The sequence below is a fragment of the Oncorhynchus tshawytscha genome, linkage group LG04 (assembly GCF_018296145.1).
Source record: "Oncorhynchus tshawytscha isolate Ot180627B linkage group LG04, Otsh_v2.0, whole genome shotgun sequence".
In the NCBI taxonomy this organism is placed as follows: Eukaryota; Metazoa; Chordata; class Actinopteri; order Salmoniformes; family Salmonidae; genus Oncorhynchus; species Oncorhynchus tshawytscha.
Genome location: NC_056432.1, coordinates 62,889,000 through 62,914,369, shown reverse-complemented (window position 1 = coordinate 62,914,369; position 25,370 = coordinate 62,889,000). Strand labels below are relative to the sequence as shown.

At 43.7% G+C, this 25,370-nt stretch overlaps 1 protein-coding gene across 7 annotated transcripts; it reads left to right on the top strand.

The window, feature by feature from the left end:
- Window positions 1-924: 924 nt before the first annotated feature.
- LOC112249154 (ubiquitin carboxyl-terminal hydrolase 47) lies at window positions 925-25,227 on the top strand. Of its 7 annotated transcripts, none has more exons than XM_024418842.2 (30): window positions 925-1,259; window positions 5,027-5,086; window positions 6,924-7,118; window positions 7,767-7,880; window positions 8,030-8,183; window positions 9,671-9,767; window positions 9,877-10,022; window positions 10,237-10,316; window positions 10,626-10,646; window positions 12,591-12,740; window positions 12,989-13,084; window positions 13,234-13,386; window positions 13,632-13,808; window positions 13,943-14,074; window positions 14,248-14,324; window positions 14,756-14,811; window positions 15,013-15,125; window positions 15,240-15,347; window positions 15,582-15,789; window positions 15,883-15,998; window positions 16,155-16,274; window positions 16,402-17,203; window positions 19,644-19,819; window positions 21,590-21,670; window positions 21,860-21,975; window positions 22,451-22,569; window positions 22,893-23,023; window positions 23,329-23,376; window positions 23,497-23,627; window positions 23,722-25,227. In XM_024418842.2, exons 1-30 carry the CDS (start codon window positions 1,215-1,217, stop codon window positions 23,894-23,896), a joined length of 4,197 nt encoding a protein of 1,398 aa, XP_024274610.1. In that variant the 5' UTR covers window positions 925-1,214; the 3' UTR covers window positions 23,897-25,227. The 7 variants fall into 7 exon arrangements, with proteins under 7 accessions (XP_024274610.1, XP_024274611.1, XP_024274614.1 ...); XM_024418843.2 differs by having other exon boundaries at window positions 926-1,259; window positions 13,632-13,790; XM_024418846.2 differs by lacking the exon at window positions 5,027-5,086 and having other exon boundaries at window positions 926-1,259.
- The last annotated feature ends 143 nt before the right edge of the window (window positions 25,228-25,370 follow it).

Sequence of the window (25,370 nt, the reverse complement as noted above, 5' to 3'; positions counted from 1 at the left end):
GCTCGTCATTAAAAAATACATATGTTATGGTACCACACTGGTTTGTGAGTCTCTCTTTCACCTTCACTGAGTCATCTGTATTATACAGCTAATTTATGAGTTGGTGAATTTGTAGGGAAGTTGAAATTCTAGGTAAACAATTCCCTTCTGTACTCCCACTTGCAAAAATGATTTAATGTGTTCATTGTTTAATAGTTATTTTAAAATAATGAGTAGATAGGGCACACTGTTAGGCCTACCAAAATATGCCACTCAATTATTGGTTTAGGACTAGACCTTACAGTAGATTCTATTCCAATCTGTGATATTGTCCATAACTGACAGACAGACAAAGTTACATCCATACATAGGCCTACATACATACAGGTAACTGCCAAAATAAAGGAAACACCAAACAAAGTGTCTTAACAGGGTGTTAGGCAACCACGAGCCAGGGCAGCTTCAATTAACCTTGGTGTAGATTCCACAAGTATCTGGAAGTCTATTGGAGGGATGCAACACCATTCTTCCACGGGAAATTCCATAATTTGGTGTTTTGTTGATGGTGGTGGAAAATTCTGTCTCAGGCACCACTCCAGAATCTCCTACAAGTGTTCAATTGGGTTGCGATCTGGTGACTGAGATGAACCTGGCATATGGTTTACATCGTTTTCATACTCATCAAACCATTCAGTGACCACTTGTGCTCTGTGGTAGGAGTATTGTCATCCTATGGGGGGATAGCCATGGCAGCCAAAATAATGGCCTGCCCAGCATTTTTATGCATCTAAGCATGACGGGGAGTTAATTGCTTAATTAACTCAGGAACCACATCTGTGTGGAGGCACCTGCTTTCAATATACTTTATATCACTAATTTACTCAAGTGTTTGCTTTAATTTTGGCAGTTACCTGTACATACATTCCCTACAGACTTGCTCTCAGTACGTAGGTTATCAGTAACATCAGAGATGTTTAAGGATGTGACGATGATACCTTCTCTGGAATCTCAGGAAACTGAAGGCTGTCCATTTCCTCCCCATTGATAGCTGTGTGTTTGTGCTTAGGTGGTGTAACAGAAACGATCCTATATCAGTTTCATACAAGTTTTTATTAGTTTCAGGTTAGTTGTACAGACCCTCGGGTTGAAAAAACACATTATGTTTTTGTTCACCGTCGTAAAGTTTTCCTGTTGACATCGAGCTCGGGTAGATGGCTGTATAAATTGTCACACAAATGGAAATGGTGCCCAGCGAAGAGAACCAGCTCGTACCGAAAGAGGTGAGATTATCATAGCCAGTTACAGAACGGGGTTCTGGCAACAACGGGCCCTTAGTAATAATCCGTATGACAGTCAATGATACATGCAACTTTTTAGAAGTTAGCACAGAAAAGTAGTTGGTGGCATTATCTACTGACGCTTAAAACCGCACTGATCGAGTTGGCTAACTAACGTTAGCTTTCATCTAGCTATTTAGCAAAGGTTGCTAGCATGCTAACCTTAGCGAGCTACTGTAGTTTTAAACCCGATTGTTTCGCTCAAAACGGCGTAGTAGCGTTTAATTAGGAAACTGGTGGACAACAGTGCTAGCTACATGGGGGAAAAAAATAAAATTGTAGAGTATTATTTGCTATTTTTTTTGTTGTGGCTAGCTTTATCATAATGTCGTTAGACATTGCTTTGAGGGTGCTGGTAACGTTATCTTGTAGCTGGCTAGCTTGTCAAAGCAAAGGCAAACTAGCCAGCTGGACGAGGTTGTTGATGACTAGCTACCTTGCTAGTTTCAGATCGGGTAAACAATGGAGTCCTTATTGCTGTCAACGTTAGCTAGCCAGTTAGCGAGAGCTAGCCAGCGGGTTATATATTTTTCTAAACATCAGTCTCAAACGACAACATTTTTGTTTCATAGTTAATTAACTGTGATATATCTTATACACATTTTTTTTTATTAGTTAGCTGTGCTACTATTATATGTTCAGTGTAATTTAACTAGCTAACGTTAACTAGTAATACTACAATACCCTCCTTTGCTTCATACGATTAGGTCTAACTGTTAATAGTTAACAATCTAAACGTTGTGTCAGTATCTCCTTATTTACATTTCATAGGGTTGTTTTTGCATCCATAATTTCCACACGAAGATTTATTGTATCTAATCCGGCCACTGTTTTGGCTGAGTTAGCTGAGCTATCGTGCCAGGGGCTGTAGAAAAGTTCCAGGCCTGTAGTCAGTGAACTGCCTGCTTTCATTGCAATTAGAAATAATTACGTTGCCATTTGACATTGTGTTAATGGATTTCCCACCTTTTGAAAATGATACTATAATCATCACACAATCCAAATCTTATATTAATATCGAAATGTGAATCCATCTAGCTGAGAAATAACATAATTGCAGATCAAGGATAAAGACAAGGAGTATTGAGCCTCTGTTTAGGCTGGTATTAGGGCTGAGACTGGAATGTTGACCTCAATAGGATGATACATTTCTTTAAAATTGAATTTACTCTAGTTTTAATCTGCTCTGGACAGCCTCTCTCAATAATCAAGTGTTCCCAGTGCTGAAGGTCCAAGCCACTGTGCTCAGCGACGCCTCGATCGGTCCTCTCTCCATCCCCTAGTCATGCGGCTGAACCCATTATTTCAGCTCTATGCAGGGCTCCACGTCCGAATGCTGATGACAATCTCCAACCTTACACACATTGCTGCCTGGGCTGCTGTCACTCTGCATTTGAGCATGGCTAGAACTCGTTTTTCAGTTGGATGTCATGTGTAAAATAATGGAGAATCGGCTTCGTTATCCATTAACTAAGCAAGATAACTATTCTTTAATTTCTCAATTTGAACTGGAACAGGTTAGGCGACTTGAAATAGTTTTTTTTGACAGAACCAAAACTCAGTTTAAAGATTTTATTGTCCAACCAATGAAGGCAATAGTCAGTATTTGAATCAGTAGCTTCACATTAGTCACTCCAGCCTACTGTTGCGTTGTCCAGAGGGAACTGGTTGGTTTAAACTTTGCAGAGCCACCTGCTAGCTTCTGTTAAAGCGCTTGACAGAAGTTGTGTGCAGTGGGATGAGTCAGCGGGTGGAGGGTGTTTTCGGCCTCTGAGGTTAGACTTAGTTCACAATCTGGCATTGGGCATATGCACACCTACTGATGTATTGTTATAAAATTGTTCCTGTTTCATCAAGTACAACAAGGTCTTCAAGTCTATTTTATTCTCTAAGGTTGTGTAAGCTAGCTTCAAACGCTCATATAATTTCCTCTGTGGTGGTGGCCTTTGTTTAGCTCCATTTCGGGAGCAGGCTTTCCTAGGAGATAACAGGACATTTAATACTGTGTAAGGGCTATTGTATTTATGTTCATTGTCATGTTTGTTTTTCCTTGATTTGGTAAACTTAAGTTTCAGACTTTTCATAAAATGTCCCTAGTATGGTTCTTCTTTCAGGGAAATGTTAAATGTTTGTCAGATGTGCAAATGCATGTTAATGCAATGTAATTCCCATGACAACTCACGTTAGGCCTAAATGTTCTTTTAAAAACCAAATCCCCAAGCCGGTTACGGTTAACAAGCCCCCTCTTACTTTCCCTTCATGCAATGGTCAGTTCTCGAGAAACAACATGCATAGAAAAGTTTCAGTATCTGTTTCAGGAAGTCATTAGACCTGCTCCAGCAGGTGTATCTCACTGATCATCCCTAAAGCCAACACCTCATTTGGCCGCCTTTCGTTCCAGTTCTCTGCTGCCTGTGACTGGAACGAATTGCAAAAATCGCTGAAGTTGGAGACTTTTATCTCCCTCACCAACTTCAAACATCTGCTATCTGAGCAGCTAACCGATCACTGCAGCTGTACATAGTCTATCGGTAAATAGCCCACCCAATTTACCTACCTCATCCCCATACTGTTTATTTATTTACTTTTCTGCTCTTTTGCACACCAGTATCTCTACCTGTACATGACCATCTGATCATTTATCACTCCAGTGTTAATCTGCAAAATTGTAATTATTCGCCTACCTCCTCATGCCTTTTGCACACAATGTATATAGACTCCCCTTTTTTTCTACTGTGTTATTGACTTGTTAATTGTTTACTCCATGTGTAACTCTGTGTTGTCTGTTCACACTGCTATGCTTTATCTTGGCCAGGTCGCAGTTGTAAATGAGAACTTGTTCTCAACTAGCCTACCTGGTTAAATAAAGGTGAAATGAAAAATGAAAAGAAAAAAACCTCAGGTGCTACTGTAAAACCAGGAAGTGAAGATCCACTTTTTTTCTCCCATATTGTCATCTGGATTGAAGAAAAATGTTTGTTTTACAGACTTGACTGACTTGAAAAGGAGATTGCAGTTCTGCTGAAATTCAGGGTTTTCTGCCAGCCAGTGACTATAGACCAGGTTGTTCTCTCACCCTCTGAAGGCTCATCAACAGAGTTAGTGTTGCTGTAGGCCTACTGATGCAGGGTGTTTGTTTGCTGTAATTTGCCCTGTTGGCAGGAAGATGTTTTTCAGGGTCACCTGACTGGATCAATAATGATTTAACAGAAATCCAGACTAATAACTCTGGTTTTAGATAAGTAATAATTCTACTGTGTTTGTCACTTAGCCTAGATTCTCATATCTGTTCTGTGTAGTGCGATTGTCTGGGCTCTGTTGAACCTACGGCTGCATGTCAGCACCTTGCAACATTATCTGTGATTATAAATACCCCTAATCTGATAATTCACGTGTGTGTGTGTTGACATCTGCGGCTTGTTTGTATCATTGGCCTGACAGATTTTGCCAAGATCACCAGCTTTACATAGTTACTTTAGGATGGTCACTTGTTCTGTCTGTGGTTTTAATAATACCTACAGTATATTACTGGTGGTCTTTAGAAGTGAATTGAAAGCGTGCCATTCCAAATTAGTTCGTCTGAGCCGGTGTGCTTGTGGATACATAGAGAAACTCTAGCATGTTGCGTAACTGTTTCCCTTCTCGGTAACAGCTGTTTGCACTGTTTTAATCTTTTGTGTTTTTCACCCCTCCTCCCTATGTGTCATTAGGGTATGTTTTGGAGTTGCAGGCAGAGTATTTTCGATGAGATGAAGAAGAGGTTTTCTCAGGTAGTCCCTCCTAGTCGAGTGGAGTGACTGTTTGCAGCTAACTGTGTTGGGTTTGCTGATGACTGCATGCAGCCTCCTTTTTTTGCGGTCCTGAATGTTTAGCCAACCTACTACCAGCTGGTCACTGTGCCTAGACCATAACAAAATATTAACTAGAACAGAGGGCTGATTGAGTGAGGGCTAGTTTTGTTCACCAAAATGGCAGTAACACCAGCCCAACATGACACATGTCACATTAATTTTTGTTTGGGGATGACCCATTTTAATCCTTTAGGAAAATACAAAAGGTTCTTGGATTAGGAAAACATTTGTCAAATGTTAACACACCACACACATGGAATTAGAATTGTGGACAATTAAAGGTCACAATAAGCTAGAGGTCTCGACCGACTATGATTTTTCAATGCCGATACCGATTTATTGGAGGACCAAAAAAAGCAGATACCGATTTAATCGGACAATTTTTATTTTATTTGTAATAATGGCAATTACAACAATATTGAATCAACACTTATTTTAACTTAATATAATACAACAAAATCAATTTAGCCTCAAATAAATAATGAAACATGTTCAATTTGGTTTAAATAATGTAAAAACAAAGTGTTGGAGAAAAGTGCAATATGTGCCATGTAAGAAAGCTAATGTGTAAGTTCCTTGCTCAGAACATGAGAACATATGATGGTTCCTGCTGGTGGTTCCTTTTAACATGAGTCTTCAATATTCCCAGGTAAGAAGTTTTAGGTTGTAGTTATAGGAATTATAGGACTATTTCCCTCTATACCATTTGCATTTCAATAACCTTTGACTATTGAATGTTCTTATGTTCACTTTAGTATAGCCAGTGTAACAATATAGCTTCCATCCCTCTCCTCGCTCCTCCCTGGGCTCGAACCAGAAGCACAACGACAACAGCCACCCTCGAAGCAGCGTTACCCATGCAGAGCAAGGGAAACGACCACAGGCTCAGAGCGAGTGCCGTTTGAAACGCTATTAGCGCGCGCTAAAGAGCCAGCCATTTCATTTCGTTACACCAGCCTCATCTTGGGAGTTGATAGGCTTGAGGTCATAAACAGTGCAATGCTTGATGCACAACGAAGAGCTGCTGGCAAAACGCACAAAAGTGCTGTTTGAATGAATGTTTACTCGCCTGCTTCTGCCTACCACTGCTCAATACTTAGATGCTTGTATGCTCAGTCAGATTATACGCAAAGCAGGACACGCTAGATAATATCTAGTAATATCAACCATGTGTAGTTAACTATGATTGATTGTTTTTTATACGATAAGTTTAATACTAGCTAGCAACTTACCTTGGCTTACTGCATTTGCGTAACAGGCAGTCTCCTTGTGGAGAGGTAGGTCGTTATTGTGTTGGACTCGTTAACTGTAAGGTTGCAATATTGGATCCCCCTAGCTGACGAGGTGAAAATCTGTCGTTCTGCCCCTGAACAAGGCAGTTAACCCACCGTTCCTAGGCCGTCATTGAAAATAAGAATGTCTTCTTAATAATTAACTGACTTGCCTAGTTAAATAAAGGTGTAAAACATTTTTATTTTTTATCTGCAAATTTGCTGCCCAAAAATAACGATTTCCGATTTTTATGAAAACTTGAAATCGGCCATTCCGCTTAATCGGTCGACCTCTAGTTATGACATTAATGTGTGAGTAGGAGAATCCCCTAACCACTGACTGTAGTCAAATCGCTCAGCTCCCTGAATGCATGCAAATAAGCTGCTGATAATGTTTTGTTTTAATATTTTGTCATGAAGTAGAAAACTGAATGGAGATGTGTGATCTGCGCTCAAGGTGTTTGTATGTGTCCTGTATCCTACAGATAGAGAATGCGTCAGAGGAGCCCAGAGTGCTGTGCCTAGTCCAGGACACTACCAATGCTAAGACGGTCAACGAGAGGCTCACCCTCAACCTGCCAGCCTCCACTACTCTCTCCAAACTCTTTGAGGATGTGGCCCACAAGGCGAGCTATGTGAACGGCACCTTTGACCTGGCATGGGGCAAGACCGGGGACATGGTGAGTCTGTGTCCTAAGACAATGTTATGATCCCAGGTCCCTTCATTGGATCCTGATTGGGGGGTGTTTACATAGACCAAACTCCTCCAACACGTCCGTCGTTGTTTGCTCCTCTACACATGGCTACACTGTCTACTGTATGTCAGCTGTTCTACTGAGCTGCACTCAATGACCAACGGTTTGAAATGGTGCTGTTTGGATCCTCCCCATCGGGTGTAAATGGCATACATTCAAACAAAGCCAGTCTATCTTTCCTGTCCCTGAAGTAATCTGAGGCTGGAGTTATCTCACGAGTAGGTCAGTGGATTAAGCTCTATTTCCATAGCTGGCTACTATTTCCCCCCCCTCTCATCCTCCTCCCTCCCTCTCCTCCAGCCTACATTACAGGGGTAAACACTGCTGCTTCATAGCATGCACCCCCAGCTGGTCCTAAAAGCTAATGTTTTTGACTGATCAGCATGGGGAGGATTCTCATTCTGAATTCAATGGGAACCAATTTGAATTGACAGGTTGATTATGTTGGGTTGTATTGTGGGGATCTACTGATATTTTTCTCTCATCCTAGTTTTATTTTGTTTGCGTCTGCAATTTTCATGCTCAGACCAGCCTGTCCAAACTGAAGGGTGTTTTTTTTCTGTTCTCCCCTAGGGGTCGCTGGATCCCAGCAGTGAGATGTCCCTCACTGAGTCTGGGTTCGAGCCCGGGAAGAGGAACTTCCTCCAGCTCACAGACAAGGACGGAGAACAGCCTCAGATTGCGTCGGTGAGTGAGTGGGGAAGATAAAATTAAGTTAATGGTTTTAATAAATACCAGCATGCCTAGGGCATTCCCCTGGAGGAGGGCTTGCATGCAGTTCGTTCTTAGTAGACTAGTGGTACCTATAAGCTGAAGCTTAATTCTCCTTTGTGTAGGATGAGTCGGGGACAGCGGGCAGCAGTGGTCTGGATGACAGCTCCCAGGAGCGCTTCATCGGCCCGCTGCCCAGAGATGGCACGGTGGGCTGCAGCAGCGACTACAGCAGCCCCAGCTATTCCTACTCCTCCATCCTCAACAAGTCTGACACAGGTACACCCTCTGTCAACAGCATAGACTTGACCTCACTTCCTTTTACGTAACCCACCTGACCACTCACTTAATGAAGCAGATGCTAAGCTACAAGACTGTTTTGCTAGCACAGACTGGAATATGTTCCAGGATTCTTCCGATGTTATTGAGGAGTACGCCACATCAGTCACTGGCTTCATCAATAAGTCCATTGACGTCGTCCCCACAGTGACTGTACGTACATACCCCAACCAGAAGCCATTAATTACAGGCAAAACCCGCACTGAGCTAAAGGGTAGAGCTGCCGCTATCAAGGCGCGGGACTATAACCCGGAAGCTTATAAGAAATCCCGCTATGACCTCCATCGAATCAGCAAAGCGTCAATTCAGGACTAAGATTAAATCATACTACACCGGCTCCGATGCTCGTCGGATGTGGCAGGGCTTGCAAACTATTAGACTACAAAGGGAAGCACAGCCGCGAGCTACCCAGTGACACAAGCCTACCAGATGAGCTAAATTACTTCTATGCTCGCTTCGAGGCAAGTAACACTGAAACATGCATGAGAGCGTCAGCTGTTCCGGAAGACTGCTCACGCTCTCCGCAGCTGATGTAAGACCTTCAAACGGGTCAACATTCACAAGGCCGCAGGGCCAGACGGATTACAAGGACATGTCAGCGCCTGCTAAGAATACATTTTCAGCCTCTCCCTGTCTGAGTCTGTAATACCAACATGTTTCAAGCAGACCACCATAGTCCCTGTGCCCAAGAACACTAAGGTAACCTACCTAAATGACTTCCGACCCTTAGCACTCACTTCTGTAGCCATGAAGTGCTTTGAAAGGCTGGTCATGGCTCACATCAACACTATTATCCCAGAAACCCTAGACCCATTCCAATTTGCATACCACCTCAGCAGAGCCATAGATAGCAGATCCATAGATGCAATCTCTATTGCACTTCACACTGCCCTTCCCCAGCTAGACAAAAGGAACACATGTGAGAATGCTATTAATTGACTACAGCTCAGCATTCAACACCTTAGTGCCCTCAAAGCTCATCACTAAGCTAAGGATTTGGCATGGGTCCTCAGATCCTCAAAAGGTTCTACAGCTGCACCATGGAGAGCATTGGTTGCATCACTGCCTGGTATGGCAACTGCTTGGCCTCCGACCGGAAGGCACTACAGAGGGTAGTGCGTACGGCCCCCCACCCTTACGCTGCTGCTACTCTGTTTTATCTATACAGTCACTAACTCTACCTACATGTACATATTACCTCGACTAACCGTAGCCCCTGCACATTGACTCTGTACCAGTACCCCCTGTATATAGCCTCACTATTGTTATTTTACTTATGCTTTTTAATTATTTGTTTTATTTCTTTACTTATCTGCATTGTTGGTTAAGGGCTTGTGAGTCAGCATTCCACTGTAAGGTCTACACCTGTTCTATTTGGTGCATGTGACAAATAAAATGTAATTTCATGTCTTTCTCCCCCTCTGCAGGATATGTGGGTTTGGTGAACCAGGCCATGACCTGCTATTTGAACAGCCTTCTACAAACTCTGTTTATGACCCCGGAGTTCAGAAATGCACTGTACAAGTAAGTACCTGTTCTCATGAAGCTCTTTGTATTGTTTTACTAAACAAATGTATTTAATGGAAGAGTGTTGTCCTAAAACTATTTTCTACTTGTCCACTGTTCCCTCCAGCTGGGAATTTGAGGAGTCGGAGGAAGACCCGGTCACCAGCATCCCTTACCAGCTGCAGAGGCTGTTTTTGCTGCTGCAGACCAGTAAGAAGAGGGCCATCGAGACCACCGACGTGACCCGCAGCTTCGGCTGGGACAGCAGCGAAGGTGGGCTGTCACACTGCTACTTCTAGACAACCCCCGCCAGGCACCCTCCCTGTAACCAGGAGTGGCCCAGGCTCAACCTCTTCTGATGTTTTGATAAAGGAACTGGAAGAGTGTGGGGAAGGGGTACTGTGTGTTTTGTCACACAGTTCGCTGTGTCTTAACTGATCTGTGTGTGTTTTCTCTTCTGTGGTGTCTGCGTATCTGTGTTTTGTAGCCTGGCAGCAGCATGACGTCCAGGAGCTGTGTAGGGTCATGTTTGATGCCCTGGAGCAGAAATGGAAGCAGACAGAGCAGGTATGAAAGAAAAGTTAACCCTGACACTTGTCTAAACACTAATCCAGGGAGCCAATGAGGGGTCTCCCCAAGGCCCAGATCAAAGGGCCTTCTGTAGGAAGAGGAGAAAGTGCCAGTAAGGCTGAGGGTTAGCTTTTTCTGGTCTCAGGAGTTTGGTATAAACCGTATACACTTAATTCACTGTGGATAGAAGCACTAGGCTTGTGCACGTGAGCTCCTGCATTTAGCTGTATTTGTAAAGAATGCTCTGCATTATTATTGTGGCTAATCAAAGTCCCATTTTGATATTTGCTATATTTGTGTCCCCAGCAGCAGTTTTCTCCACTTACGGTACTTATTTGAACTTCTATTATTGTTTTCTTCAACTGTTTGTTTGATTTTGTCATATAACAAATGACATATTATATGCATACAAAAAAGCGTGATTGGGATTGCACAATAAAGTCAGATTTATTTCTGTGGTCCCCAATTTTTTTTTTTTTTTTTTTTTTGGGGGTTGTTGACATACACTGAGTGTACAGAATATTAAGAATGCCTTCCTAGTATTGAGTTGCACCCACTTTTCCCCTCAGAACAGCCTCAATTCATCGGGTCATGGACTCTACAAGTTGTCAAACTTGTTCCACAGGGATGCTGGCCCATGTTAACTCCAATGCTTCTCACAGTTGTCAAGTTGGCTGACTGTCCTTTGGGTGGTGGACCATTATTGATATACATGAGAAACTGTTGAGTGTGGAAAAACCCAGCAGCATTGCAGTTCTTGACATAAATCTGTGCACCTAGTACCATACCTCATTCAACGGCACTTACATTTATTGTCTTGCCTATACACCCTCTGTGTACACACACACAGTCCATGTCTCAAGGCTTAAAAATCCTTCTTTTACCTGTCTCCTCCCTTTCATCTACACTGATTTTGAAGAAGTGGATTTCACAAGTGACATCAATAAGGGATCATAACTTTCACCTGGTCAGGGAAATAGCAGATGTTTTGTACACTCAGGGTAGAAACATTCTAGATATACAGACATGAAAATGTTTTATACTTTTAAATCATTAGCCAACTTTTTACATTTTATTTGATGTTATTGTTGCTGTGGTAGTTCCACTCAACAGTGCCGGAATATAAAAAAGGGTTCTTACCTGATATACTCTTACATTTAAAAAGGTGATTATTTGAGTCTCTGGCACAGGTATTATGCTGGTGGGCATGTCTAACAAAATAATCAATTGGATAAGTACGTGAGGACCGAGTCAGTGATAATTCTGTGGACCTTACCAGACCAAGTTCAATTAATACAATTCATTTTTACACACACAGCCAGCCTAGCTGCTTAAAATGCTGGACCCCCAGATGAGTACGAGGGCCGGTACAGTTAAAATACAATTCTAACAAGCTTGTTTCAGCTGGTCTGTGGCTTGTTCTTTAGAATCAAAAGTGTTTAATTCCTAAATTATTGTTTAGATGTTTGTGGCTGCTGGTGAACCATGATGAGCACACATAATCAGTGATATTGAACTAGCTTACCTGCCAGACTCTTCAGGGTGTCAATATCAAGCCATTTTGAGGTCTAGCTAAGAATTACATTTTGGGGTTTATTTTTGTTAAACATAATCTCACAGGTCCGGTACCTATCACCTTGGGTGTGAATTTGATGTTTTTGGTGTAACCTCTGAGTTTCCTACTTTGACACTATAAAACCAGGGAACCTTACAAGTGTTACTCTGGAACCAAATAAGATGAATTCTGTTTTTCTAAGATGCAGAGAATGTTTGTCAAAGCCATTTAGTAATATTGAATAACTCTGCACTAAGGATCTCTTCTAAGGCTTTGTTCTTTTGGGAAACCAATTGAGAAGAGTCATCCGCGTACAAAACCAATTTACAAGAGCAGGCTGATTTCACATTGTTAATGTACAGTAGGAAGAGCAGTGGACCAAGGATGCGCCCCTGTGGGACCCCACAGCTAATCTCCAGTTTTCCATTAACATCCAACACTTGGACCAATTTGTCTCTGACTGCATAAGTCCCCATTTAATAGGTAATGGGCCTGCTGTTGCAGTCACATATTTAGTGAAATGTGTTGACTCTTGGAGAGGAGCCAGGTCATTGTCTTTGGGGAGTTTACGTTATTATTGCGCTGGCATAGAGTTGAGGTTGTGTGAGTAGTATGTACTGTGTGAGCAGTGAAGAGCATGTATCAGAGTTCTGAGAGATACATGTGAGTGTTGTGACTGCTCGGGCCTGACTCCCTGGTGTTGTGTCCCCCCTCAGGCTGACCTGATTAACCAGCTGTACCAGGGGAAGCTGAAGGACTATGTGCGCTGTCTGGAGTGTGGCTATGAGAGCTGGAGGATCGACACCTACCTGGACATCCCTCTGGTCATCAGACCCTTTGGGGCCAGCCAGGCTTATGGCAGCGTGGTGCGTGTCTCTCTGCCTCCATCTCTTATGTCTCTGCCCTTCTTCATGATTATAGAAGTTTTAATCCAAGTGTGTGAAGAGATCAAAGCTATGATGGTCATTTGTGTTCACCACGCAGACACGGAAGTCCAGACCCTGCTGTATGCTCCTGCATTTTCCTAAGACTTTTAATAGTAAGACAGTGTAATGTGACGTAGATGTGGTTAGAGTTGTTACTGATACAGTGCCTTTGTGACTCACTGAAACAGGAGGAGGCTCTGCAGGCCTTCGTCCAGCCAGAGACTCTGGATGGGGCCAACCAGTATTTCTGTGAGCGCTGCAAGAAAAAATGTGATGCCCGTAAGGTGAGTATACAGACTAGTGATCTTGTTGATGTTAAGACCACACTTCCCTTTGGGTCATGGGAGAACTGATTGGGGAGGATGTTGAGTGAAGGTCATCACTGGTCTGGCCATTTGTGTTCTGACCCATGCCCTTTGCCCTCCCACCACAGGGGCTGAGGTTTCTGCACTTTCCCTACCTGTTGACTTTGCAGCTGAAGCGTTTTGACTTTGACTACACCACTATGCACCGCATCAAACTCAACGACCGCATGTCCTTCCCTGAGGAGCTGGACATGGGTCCTTTCATCGACGTGGAGGACGAGGTGAGACACACCAGCCCAGTGTGGCCTCCTATGTGTTTTATAGTCTAGATAGAATAATGATATCAGGCCCGGGGTGGAATAGTGCCAGGCGTTCAGGTCCACTCAAATTAGATTTTCGATTATGTTTCATGTATTAGTCATTTCAATGTCATCATTAATTCATGAGTGTAACTGATACCTAAACTCTGTCTGCTTTCTCTCTTTCCATCCCGCTCTTTGTTTTTGATCAATGCCTGCTCTCATAGAAATCTCCTCAAACGGAGAGCTGCACTGACAGCGGGGCAGAGAATGAAGGCAGTTGCCACAGTGACCAGATGAGCAACGACTTCTCGGCAGACGACGGTGTTGATGAGGGCATCTGCCTGGACAGCGCCAGCAGTACTGAGAGGGTCCTGAAGCCAAAGGTACCCAGCCTCAACACTGTATGTAATACCACACAAACCGTCCTTACACTCTAGCACATAGCCCATCCTGGTCTGTTTGCATGTAGTGCAATCTGCTGTCATTAGATTTAATTGTTAGCTAATTGTCTCTCCTGCCCCTGTCTCATCTCCAGAGTTCATTGACCTTTGAGCTGTTTTCGGTCATGGTCCATTCGGGCAGCGCTGCAGGTGGCCACTACTATGCTTGCATTAAGTCCTTCAGCGATGGCCAGTGGTACAGTTTCAACGACCAGCACGTCAGCAAGGTTATTCTCAGTCTTCAAATAACTTATGTTTACTATGCATGTAATACTAGACAAAACAACTCGACCTACGCTTTAAATAGACTTAAGAAATTGATGCCTGTCATTATAACATTCTATTGACAGTTGTCAGAAACACAATGGTGGTTGTCCTGTGTGTGTGTGTCATTCTATAGATCACCCAGGAAGACATCAGGAAAACATATGGAGGGTCCTTGGGGAGCAGAGGCTATTACTCCAGTGCCTTTGCCAGGTCAGTGGAGCTCCTGTCTCTGTCAATCTCTGGATTGATCTGAAATCATTATGTCCCTGAACACATCTCACTCCCATGCCTGGCTCTCCCCTCTTACAATCTCATTGTATGTACCTACTAATGCATGCCTACATGGCCAGAACATTACCAGTATCTGTTCACTTCACACACCGCAACGTTCAATACCAGAGGAAGCTTTAATAGGGATGAACCGGGGCTTTTTTACTTAGAGTGCTACATTTTATTGAAGTCTCCCTGGGAGAAAAACAAGAGGGTGGTTATTCAGGCTAGGACAAAGCCCTGTTGATAACTGAGCTTTTATGTAATGCACTGTTCTTTCATGTGTTTGGAAAGGAAGATGGAACTCTATTTGGCTACTCATTTTCCTTTTCTCCACTTGCATTTAATAAGATGTTTTTCTGTTCCAACAGCTCTACGAATGCGTATATGCTGATTTATAGGTTGAAAGACCCCTCAAGGAATGCAAGTAAGGGAAACGTATTAATCAAGTCTAGTTCCATTATCAAGTTTGCTTTTAAATGTCTAAAATGACTGTTAAACTGTATTAAGTTACATATGTGGGTATAACAATCCTAGTAGGTTCTACTTTCCAAGTCTCTCAATGACTTGGACCCCCAGTTAGTTATGGTGATCTCTTGACTGATGGGCCGTGTTGTTACCACTGCAGAGTATCTGGATTGTGATGACTTCCCTGAGCACATAAAGCATCTGGTCCAGAGGGAGAAGGAGTCTGAGGAGCAGGAGAAAAGACAGAGGGAGATTGAGCGCAATACCTGCAAGGTACATCCTCCTCCTGTGGACTTTCCCATGGGCAACGGTGTCGGTCATTTGACTGAATGTTCTGTTTTTCACAGGGGTTTTATTGTTGTTAATTGCTCTGTATTTCTCTGTCAGATCAAGCTGTTCTGCATGCATCCGGTGAAGATGATGGCTATGATGGAGAACAAGCTGGAAGTGCACAAGGACAAGACGCTCAGAGAGGCAACAGAGATGGCCTACAAGGTACGTCAGAGTGGAAGCTAAACGCAGAGGAATGCATTGAAAGTGAATCTCACTCAGCAGCTGCAGTGCATACCAGCCAGCGGTCGGTGTCAGAATAGAGAGTGGTCCAAGGATAGACATGGTTCTAAGATTAAAATGGGGGTCGCAATGGCCAAGAGAAGCCTCAACACATTCTCTTGTGTCTATTAGCAATTGGATGTGTGTGTGTCTTTGGCCACCCATTCTGCCCCCTAGCTCATGGAACTGGATGGGGTGGTCCCGCTGGACTGCTGTCGCCTGGTCAAGTACGATGAGTTCCATGAGTACCTGGAGCGTTCGTACGAGGGCGAGGACGACACCCCCATGGGGCTGCTGCTGGGCGGGGTCAAGTCGTCCTACATGTTTGACCTGCTGCTGGAGACCCGCAGAGCTGAACAAGTCTTCCAGCCATACAAACCGGGAGGTCAGTAAAACACATTCAAGACTTAAAATATAATACCATAACTAGCAACTCTTTTAGCCTTTTCAGAAGTGAGGTGTGTGTGTGTCTCTGTAGAGGTGATGGTGAAGGTTCACGTGGTGGATCTGAAGTCGGACACTATCGCCCCTCCCGTCAGCATCAGGGCCTATCTAAACCAGTCAATCACTGAGTTCAAGCAGCTCATTGCACAGGTAAGTTAGTTCAGTTAGTTAATTCTTCATTTCTATCTAATACAGTCTAATCCAGCCTGATACAGTCTATACTTGTAAGACCATAAAATCTGCCCGTATTTGTTTTGGGATCTTTGGTGAATTATCTCTCCGGTGTGTGTATTGTATTGTTGAAAGGCCACAGAGCTCTCAGCCGAAACCATGCGTGTCGTCCTGGAGCGCTGCTATAATGACCTTCGGCTTCTCTACGTGCCCAACAAGACACTGAAAGCAGAGGGTTTCTTCAGGAGCAACAAGGTCGCACTCCACTTTATTATTGCTTGGGTCTGCTGTGTTTAATGTTGTGCATCTGTAAACATTTTTCAGCAGTGCTTTGATCTCAGATGTAACACATCTAATTTGTCCATTCTCTGGTTTCTCTTAGGTTTTTGTGGAAAGCTCTGAATCCCCAGATCACCAGGTCACCTTCACTGATTCCCTCTTGTGGAAACTGCTGGATCGCCATGGAAACACAATCCGCCTGTTTGTCTCGCTGCCTGTGCAATCCCCCGGCACCAACCGAACTATTTGCCAAAAAGTTGGTGGCGACACTGAGGAGGGGTCAAAGGGCAACAGGAATTCCGTAGAGGCCATCCTGGAGGAGAGCACAGAGAAGCTGAAGAACCTGTCCCTCCAGCAGCAGCAGGGCTCCAGCACCAGTGACAGCCAGAAGAGCTCAGACACCAGCGACTTCGAGCACATCGAGTCCCCCTCACCCTCTCAGGAACCAGACTCCTCCTCCGTATCTGCTGTTGTTGCAGTCGACAACCGAGAGCTGGAGAACCGGATCCGGGCGGCCAGCGGGGGGAGCGGCGGGGGGGCCTACTCTGACCCGGAAACCCAGTTCCCTGGGGAGGAGCGCTCAGACTCTGAGGTGAACAACGACCGCAGCACGAGCTCAGTGGACAGTGACATCCTGAGCTCCAGCCACAGCAGTGACACGCTGTGCAACGCCGACAGCGGCCCCATCCAGCTGGCCAACGGGCTGGACTCACACAGCATCACCAGCAGCCGCCGCTCCAAGGCCAACGAGGGCAAGAAAGAGACGTGGGACACAGCCGAGGAGGACAGTGGCACGGACAGCGAGTATGACGAGAACGGGAAGAGCAAGGCAGAATCCTATTACCTCTACTTCAGAGCAGAACCATATGCACAGGAGGACGGCTCTGGGGAAGGAGGCCAGAAATGTACGTCTTCTCTCTGTATGATGATGATGATGATTCTGTACTCAGCAGTGATTTCGATTGTACAAAGTGTTTCTCAACCTTTTCTGTAATGGGGCTCGGGAAGCGATGGTCTCCCTCCCTAACCCATTCATATCTCTAATGGAAATGTATAATTTCCTTTGGTAGACATGTTATCTGAGTTTACTGATGGACATATCTGAAGAGTTTGTCTACAATGTGAGTTTTTGATATTGTACTATATTTAATCTTTGGACAAATGGGGTTACTGTTTTTTACACATTTCATTAATCAAGTCCTGTAAATACATGTTCAAATGATCAAAGCTTAATATTTTTTTGTGTATGTGTATGTGTATGTGTATGTGTGTGTGTGTGTGTGTGTGTGTGTGTGTGTGGGAGATATCTCTATCTGAAGAAATCCACTCACTCCTAGATTATAAGCAAATCCAATGGAGAGTGAGGCCTGCTACAACATTCAATCAATCAAATGTATTTATATAGCCCTTCTTACATCAGCTGATGTCACAAAGTGCTGTACAGAAACTCAGCCTAAAACCCCAAACAGCAAGCGTTGCAGGTGTAGAAGCACGGTGGCTAGGAAAAACTCCCTAGAAAGACCAGAACCTAGGAAGAAACCTAGAGAGGAACCAGGCTATGAGGGGTGGCCAGTCCTCTTCTGACTGTGCTGGGTGGAGATTATAACAGAACATGGCCAAGATGTTCAAATGTTCATAGATGACCAGCAGGATCAAATAATAATAATAATCACAGTAGTTGTCGAGGGTGCAACAGGTCAGCACCTCAGGAGTAAATGACAGTTGGCTTTTCATAGCCGATCATTCAGAGTATTTCTACCGCTCCTGCTGTCTCTAGAGAGTTGAAAACAGCAGGTCTGGGACAGGTAGTACGTCCGGTGAACAGGTCAGGGTTCCATAGCAGCAGGCAGAACAGTTGAAACTGGCTCAGCAGCACGGCCAGGTGGACTGGGGACAGCAAGAAATCATCAGGCCAGGTAGTCCTGAGGCATGGTCCTAGGGCTCAGGTCCACCGAAAGAGAGAGAATTAGAGAGAGCATACTTATATTCACACAGGATAGAACAGGAGAAAAACTCCAGATATAATAGATTGACCCCAGCCCCCCCGACACAAACTACTGCAGCATAAATATTGGAGGCTGAGAAAGGAAGGGTCGGGAGACACTGTGGCCCTGTCCGACGATACCCCCGGACAGGGCCAAATGGGCAGGATATAACCCCACCCACTTTGCCAAAGCACAGCCCACACACCACTAGAGGGATATCTTCAACCACCAACTTACCATCCTGAGACAAGGCCGAGTATAGCCCACGAAGATCTCCGCCACTGCACAAACCAGGGGGGCAGGCAACCCGGACAGGAAGATCACGTCAGTGACTCAACCCACTCAAGTGACGCACCTCTCCCTCTTTCTCTCACAATCTCACATGTGTACACACCATAGACATTCACACGCTTGCACACCCATGCGCCCGCTCAAACAGCTGGTGGGAAAGTCCAACTGTTCTAAATGTATTTACAAATGCAGGTCTTTGAAGCTAATCTTGTTTAGTCTGATGTCCTAACTGGTTTATTTGAAAGTTTAGTTTGTGGGAACTGTAAAATTGTTATTTTGTAAATAAGTGTGGGTCGTTCATATGAATTTAATAACTTTTTTTACAGCACCATTTTGATTTGAAGGACACCTTTCATACATGTTTGTCCATGGTAGAAGAGGTTAGAAAGTGCTCAAAAATTACACAGTTTCCATACCCCACCCTACCATGAGACATCCATGCACACCTGCATGTGTGTATGTCTGTGGTATGTGTCCCCCCTGCTTGTGAGAGAGAGGGAGAATGATGTAGCAGGCCTCTCTCTCCATTGACTTACATTGGATTTGCTTGCGCTGTAAAGTAAGATTTGAAGATGTTTAAGATCTGAGAGCGGGAGAACGCTGTACAGTGACTCTCCAATCTCCATTAAATCAGAGTGTATTGTATATACTCTAGGTGGTGGGTGTTAACAAAAAAACAGCAACACTTGTCCAAAGAATAAATACAGTACGATATAGAAACGGCTGTAGTTCACAAACAACATTGAGTTGAGTCATGAATTATATATTTCGGCATAAATATCAATACTATATGCTTTTAAACAATTTAATTTTTAAGTGTATTTCAAAATGCATATGCTGAAGTCATTTTTTAAGGTTTTTATTTCATTTAAATGATAAAATGTGAATGGGTTCATTTAAGATAAGCACTCATGTCAGTTATCTGACAGACCGGTGAGCAACAACTTGGGGCTTAAGAAACACTGGTTTAGATGCTCTTAGAACAAAATCCACGTGTAGTATTTAATTACTGTTATATGATTAGTTTGTTCCAACTAATTGAAACGTATGTTTTGGTGCTGTTTGCCAGGTGTACTGGTCCACGTGGATAAGAGGATAACTCTGTCAGCATTCAAACAGAACCTGGAGCCTTTCGTGGGGGTCACCTCTACCCAGTTCAAGGTGTTCCGCGTCTACGCCAACAACCAGGAGTTTGAGAGTGTACGGCTCAACGAGACCCTCTCCTCCTTCTCTGACGACAACAAGGTCCGTAGCGTCTCACTATCTGCCCCTTTCAAAACATCATGACTCTTCTCAAAAGATAATGGCGTGTGTGTTTGTAAAAAATATATACAGTGCCTTGCGAAAGTATTCGGCCCCCTTGAACTTTGCGACCTTTTGCCACGTTTCAGGCTTCAAACATAAAGATATAAAACTGTATTTTTTTGTGAAGAATCAACAAGTGGGACACAATCATGAAGTGGAACGACATTTATTGGATATTTCAAACTTTTTTAACAAATCAAAACCTTAAGTTAATACTTTGTAGCGCCACCTTTTGCTGCGATTACAGCTGTAAGTCGCTTGGGGTATGTCTCTATCAGTTTTGCACATCGAGAGACTGAAATTTTTTCCCATTCCTCCTTGCAAAACAGCTCGAGCTCAGGGAGGTTGGATGGAGAGCATTTGTGAACAGCAGTTTTCAGTTCTTTCCACAGATTCTCAATTGGATTCAGGTCTGGACTTTGACTTGGCCATTCTAACACCTGGATATGTTTATTTTTGAACCATTCCATTGTAGATTTTGCTTTATGTTTTGGATCATTGTCTTGTTGGAAGACAAATCGCCGTCCCAGTCTCAGGTCTTTTGCAGACTCCATCAGGTTTTCTTCCAGAATGGTCCTGTATTTGGCTCCATCCATCTTCCCATCAATTTTAACCATCTTCCCTGTCCCTGCTGAAGAAAAGCAGGCCCAAACCATGATGCTGCCACCACCATGTTTGACAGTGGGGATGGTGTGGTCAGGGTGATGAGCTGTGTTGCTTTTACGCCAAACATAACATTTTGCATTGTTGCCAAAAAGTTCAATTTTGGTTTCATCTGACCAGAGCACCTTCTTCCACATGTTTGGTGTGTCTCCCAGGTGGCTTGTGGCAAACTTTAAACGACACTTTTTATGGATATCTTTAAGAAATGGCTTTCTTCTTGCCACTCTTCCATAAAGGCCAGATTTGTGCAATATACGACTGATTGTTCTCCTATGGACAGAGTCTCCCACCTCAGCTGCAGATCTCTGCAGTTCATCCAGAGTGATCATGGGCCTCTTGGCTGCATCTCTGATCAGTCTTCTCCTTGTATGAGCTGAAAGTTTAGAGGGACGGCCAGGTCTTGGTAGATTTGCAGTGGTCTGATACTCCTTCCATTTCAATATTATCGCTTGCACAGTGCTCCTTGGGATGTTTAAAGCTTGGGAAATCTTTTTGTATCCAAATCCGGCTTTAAACTTCTTCACAACAGTATCTCGGACCTGCCTGGTGTGTTCCTTGTTCTTCATGATGCTCTCTGCGCTTTTAACGGACCTCTGAGACTATCACAGTGCAGCTGCATTTATACGGAGATTTGATTACACACAGGTGGATTGTATTTATCATCATTAGTCATTTAGGTCAACATTGGATCATTCAGAGATCCTCACTGAACTTCTGGAGAGAGTTTGCTGCACTGAATGTAAAGGGGCTGAATAATTTTGCACGCCCAATTTTTCAGTTTTTGATTTGTTAAAAAAGTTTGAAATATTCAATAAATGTCGTTCCACTTCATGATTGTGTCCCACTTGTTGATTCTTCACAAAAAAATACAGTTTTATATCTTTATGTTTGAAGCCTGAAATGTGGCAAAAGGTCGCAAAGTTCAAGGGGGCCGAATACTTTCGCAAGGCACTGTATATCTATAAACATATCTATATATATATATATATATATATATATATATATATATATATCTGATCCATGACGCTTCTCTTGGTTTTCTTACAGATAACCATTCGATTAGGCAGAGCACTGAAGAAGGGCGAGTATCGGGTGAAAGTGTACCAGCTACTAGTGAATGATGCAGAGGTAAGGACCGGGATGTGCTGATATTTCTTCAGACACAGAAGTGATTGTTATTCGGTGTTGTGCAATTTCCTCACTTAACAGCAGCCTGTAGGTGTGTCACTGATGGATTTGTCACCAGGGTGTATTATGTGACAGTTGTATATGTCATTGTGTTTCATGCTTAAGTGTGTGTGTGTCTCTCCTCCCCAGCCCTGTAAGTTCCTTGTGGACACAGTGTTTGCTAAGGGCATGACTGTGAAACAGTCCAAAGAGGAGCTAATGCCTCAGCTGAAAGACCAATGCAAGCTGGACCTCAACATCGACAAGTGGGTTCCACCTTACACACTTAAAAACATGTACAGTCAAGTAACTCTAATCTGCATATCTAAGATGATCTATGTACACAATCTAATGCACATGAATGTATGGGCGAATCCCTTACCTACATATTTTCTTATGAAAGCATTTATTGGCACCGACTACTTGACTGTAGAAGTCTTTGTGGTGATACAATCAGAATGTCAAAGTCTAGTAATTTACCAGGCGTAAGTGCCTTGCTCAAAGGCACATCAACAGATTTTTCACCTAGTCAGCGCGGGGATTCAAACCAGTGACCTTTCGGTTACTAGCCAAATGCTCTTAACCGTTAGGCTACCTGCTGCATATCCTCTCACTTCAAAATATCATGGGCACCTTTGTTCTCTTATGGATGGGTACTGTGAGTGACCTTTTAAAGCACTGACTCACAGCTGATGCTTATTGCTAGAAGTGTTGTTGAATCCTAATTGTGTGTGGGGTCAGGTTCCGTCTCAGGAAGAAGACGTGGAAGAACCCAGGGACAGTGTTTCTGGACTACCACGTCTATGAGGAGGATATCAACATCTCCAGTAACTGGGAGGTCTTTCTGGAGGTTCTAGATGGTAATACTGGTTTGCTATTTTTTCGACTACTCTCTTCAGAGCCATTTGTAAATCGCCTCATGGTCATCATAGCCTGAATAGAGACAAACTTACACTCAAATATATTACTGCTTTTATATCAAATGCCTATATTAGGTCACATAAAAATGGTTTTAGAGGAAGATTTAACATAATTACTTCTGTAAATGGGAAAGAAACCTGTAGAACTGAATTGTCTCTCCTCTGAATGAGTATCACTTGTGAGAGAGCGAAAGAGAGGCAGACAGAGACAGTGGGTGTGTGTGCTCAGCCAGCCCCAACCCTCCTCTCCTGCCCCTTTCCAGGACCGGAGAAGATGAAGTCCATGTCCCAGCTGGCTGTGCTCACCCGCCGCTGGACCCCCGCCCAGATGAAGCTGGAGCCCTTCCAGGAAGTGGTTCTGGAGAGCAGCAGTGTGGAGGAACTCAAGGAAACGGTGTGTGTGTGTGTATTCACATACTGAATGTCGGTGCCAGGCCTTGTATATGTCTGAGGCCACATACACACTGGATTGCAAGGCAGGACTGGGATTGTCTTACCCACTAAGTGCTGCTCCCAGCAACATCACTGGGTCTGATGCACCACTTGGGAGTAGTGAGATGCACTGTAACTTTTCACATCACAGTATATAACATCAGCCTCTAGACTTTGAGATGCATAAGTAGATGTTACAAGGTAAATTATAGGGCATGCTAAATTAATATTAAAAGGCCATTTGTGACATCAATTCTCTCTCTCCAGCTCAGTGAAATAAGTGGTATTCCTCTTGAAAACCTGGAGTTTGCCAAGGTAGGTACACCGTTTTTGACACTGTAAGGATTTATTTTTTGCTCTTGCATTGATTCACTTCACTTAATTTCCTGAAATGTTTCCCAGTTTACTGACTGGCATCCTGATTGTCTCCTGCAGGGGCGTGGAACATTTCCTTGTGATATCTCAGTTTTGGAGATCCATCAGGATCTGGACTGGAACCCTAAAGTGTCCACTCTGAATGTGTGGCCTCTGTACATCTGTGATGATGGTGCTGTGGTCTTCTACAGGTAAACCCCTCATGTTCAGGGAAAACTGCAGATATTTGGTTCAATATAGGTATATTCTGCAGAAAGTCTCACAGCTTGTGCTCTGGTGTTTCAGGGACAGCACAGAGGAGCCTATGGAACAGTCGGAAGATGAACGCAATGAGCTGATGAAGAAGGAGAGCAGCCGGCTGCTGAAGACTGGCCACCGGGTCAGTTACTCACCTCGTAAGGAGAAGGCCCTTAAGATCTACCTGGATGGGGGCCCGGTCAAGGACCCGGGGCAGGACTGAGGCCCATCTGAGGCCCGTCCCAGTTAGCTGGCTGGCCTGCCTGCCTGCCGCAGTGTAGCTTGGCCCGGCCAGGGGACCCTGTCTGGCGTGGGGCCCCACGTTGACTCGACGACGTCACCAGAGCAGTGCGTTTCACACGCCCTCTTTCGTCCTCCCATCTGAGCTCTAGGGGAAAGAGTGGCTCAGAAATCATATTGTGCACTATAGTTTATTGTACTGTGAAGTTTAAAGGGAAGTGCAAAAGCTATTCAATTAAAAAATAAATACCATACCGACAAATCAATTTAATGGAAATGTTCCAGACATGGTGCACGATCAGAGTAGAGCTGTGTAGCCAGAGGGAAAGAAATGTCTTTCTGTTTCCTCTCTTCTCTGCAACACTTTATTTCTCCTCATCTCCCTCCAGCACTTGGTTTCTCACTCTCCCCCTCTGTTATGCAGACTAGCAAGAAACTACCTGACCCATCTGTGAACATGTACCTGGTTCAAATTCTCCACATTTGAAATTTTACCAGGCTAGAGCGATGCTCGTCCCACCCACCCACTTTAGAGACTGTGAGTATAAAGCCAAGAGTATCTACAACAACCAACTCACTTTATATTTTCTTTCAGTTTCTGTCTTCTTTAATCCAAACTGCAGTTTATCATCTTTGGCAAATTGATACGTAGTTCACACTCAACATTTGAATGACATCTGTATCTCTGATTCTATAAAGTGGTCATTTTTTAAATTTGCTGACGTTTATGCTGTTTTCCCAGAATGCCACAGTGTGCATCACTGTGGAGACTCCTCTTACTGCTGCTCCACCTCCTTCGCTTTATAGGAGCTCAGCCTCTGCCATTTCCTCCTGATTCACTGATATGTGTTAGTCTTCCAATTACCAAGGAAATGGCAACTAGACCACCAAGTAGACTACATTAAGGCGCTCATCATTTTGTTCAATGTAAATTATTTTGATGTTATTGTGAGCGACCTCTGGCACACATTAAAAACATTTTCTCTGTATTTAACCTTGTGTTAATTTAGAAACATGTTTATTTCCTCTGTCGTTTTTATTTCTGCACGATGTGAATGGTGTGCGTGTCTGTCGAAGCCACGTGCATGCTGATTGCTTGAGGGGCGGGAGCCCTCAGTGGTTTTGGGAGATGGTTGGGGGCAATATATACCTGCTGCTGCTTCTCATAGACTGAGACCAGAGGGCATAGACCCTACTGGACCAGCTGACTGGGTCTCCACACTGCAGGGCCCAGCAGAGCTCCTCTGGGCTTCTAATGCTGCCTGCCACAAGCTGTTCACAGTAGAAATGCCAATAAAATAATTTGTTTCTTTGTTTTGAGGTTTAAATCTTGTGTGAACATAGTTAAGGTGATTTTAGAATTAAATTAAAATGTTTTTTTCATAACTGCAGTATTCTGTTATTGTAAATTAAGTATTTTGATTCCCCACTTTACCAATGCTGCATTTATATGTATT

Excerpts from the sequence above, each read along its gene's own strand:
- LOC112249154 (XM_024418842.2), top strand. The coding sequence starts at position 1,215 with ATGGAAATGGTGCCCAGCGAAGAGAACCAGCTCGTACCGAAAGAG. Across the intron at positions 16,275-16,401 it reads GTTTCTTCAGGAGCAACAAG|GTTTTTGTGGAAAGCTCTGA; the intron begins GTCGCACTCCAC and ends GGTTTCTCTTAG. Across the intron at positions 22,570-22,892 it reads CTTTCTGGAGGTTCTAGATG|GACCGGAGAAGATGAAGTCC; the intron begins GTAATACTGGTT and ends GCCCCTTTCCAG.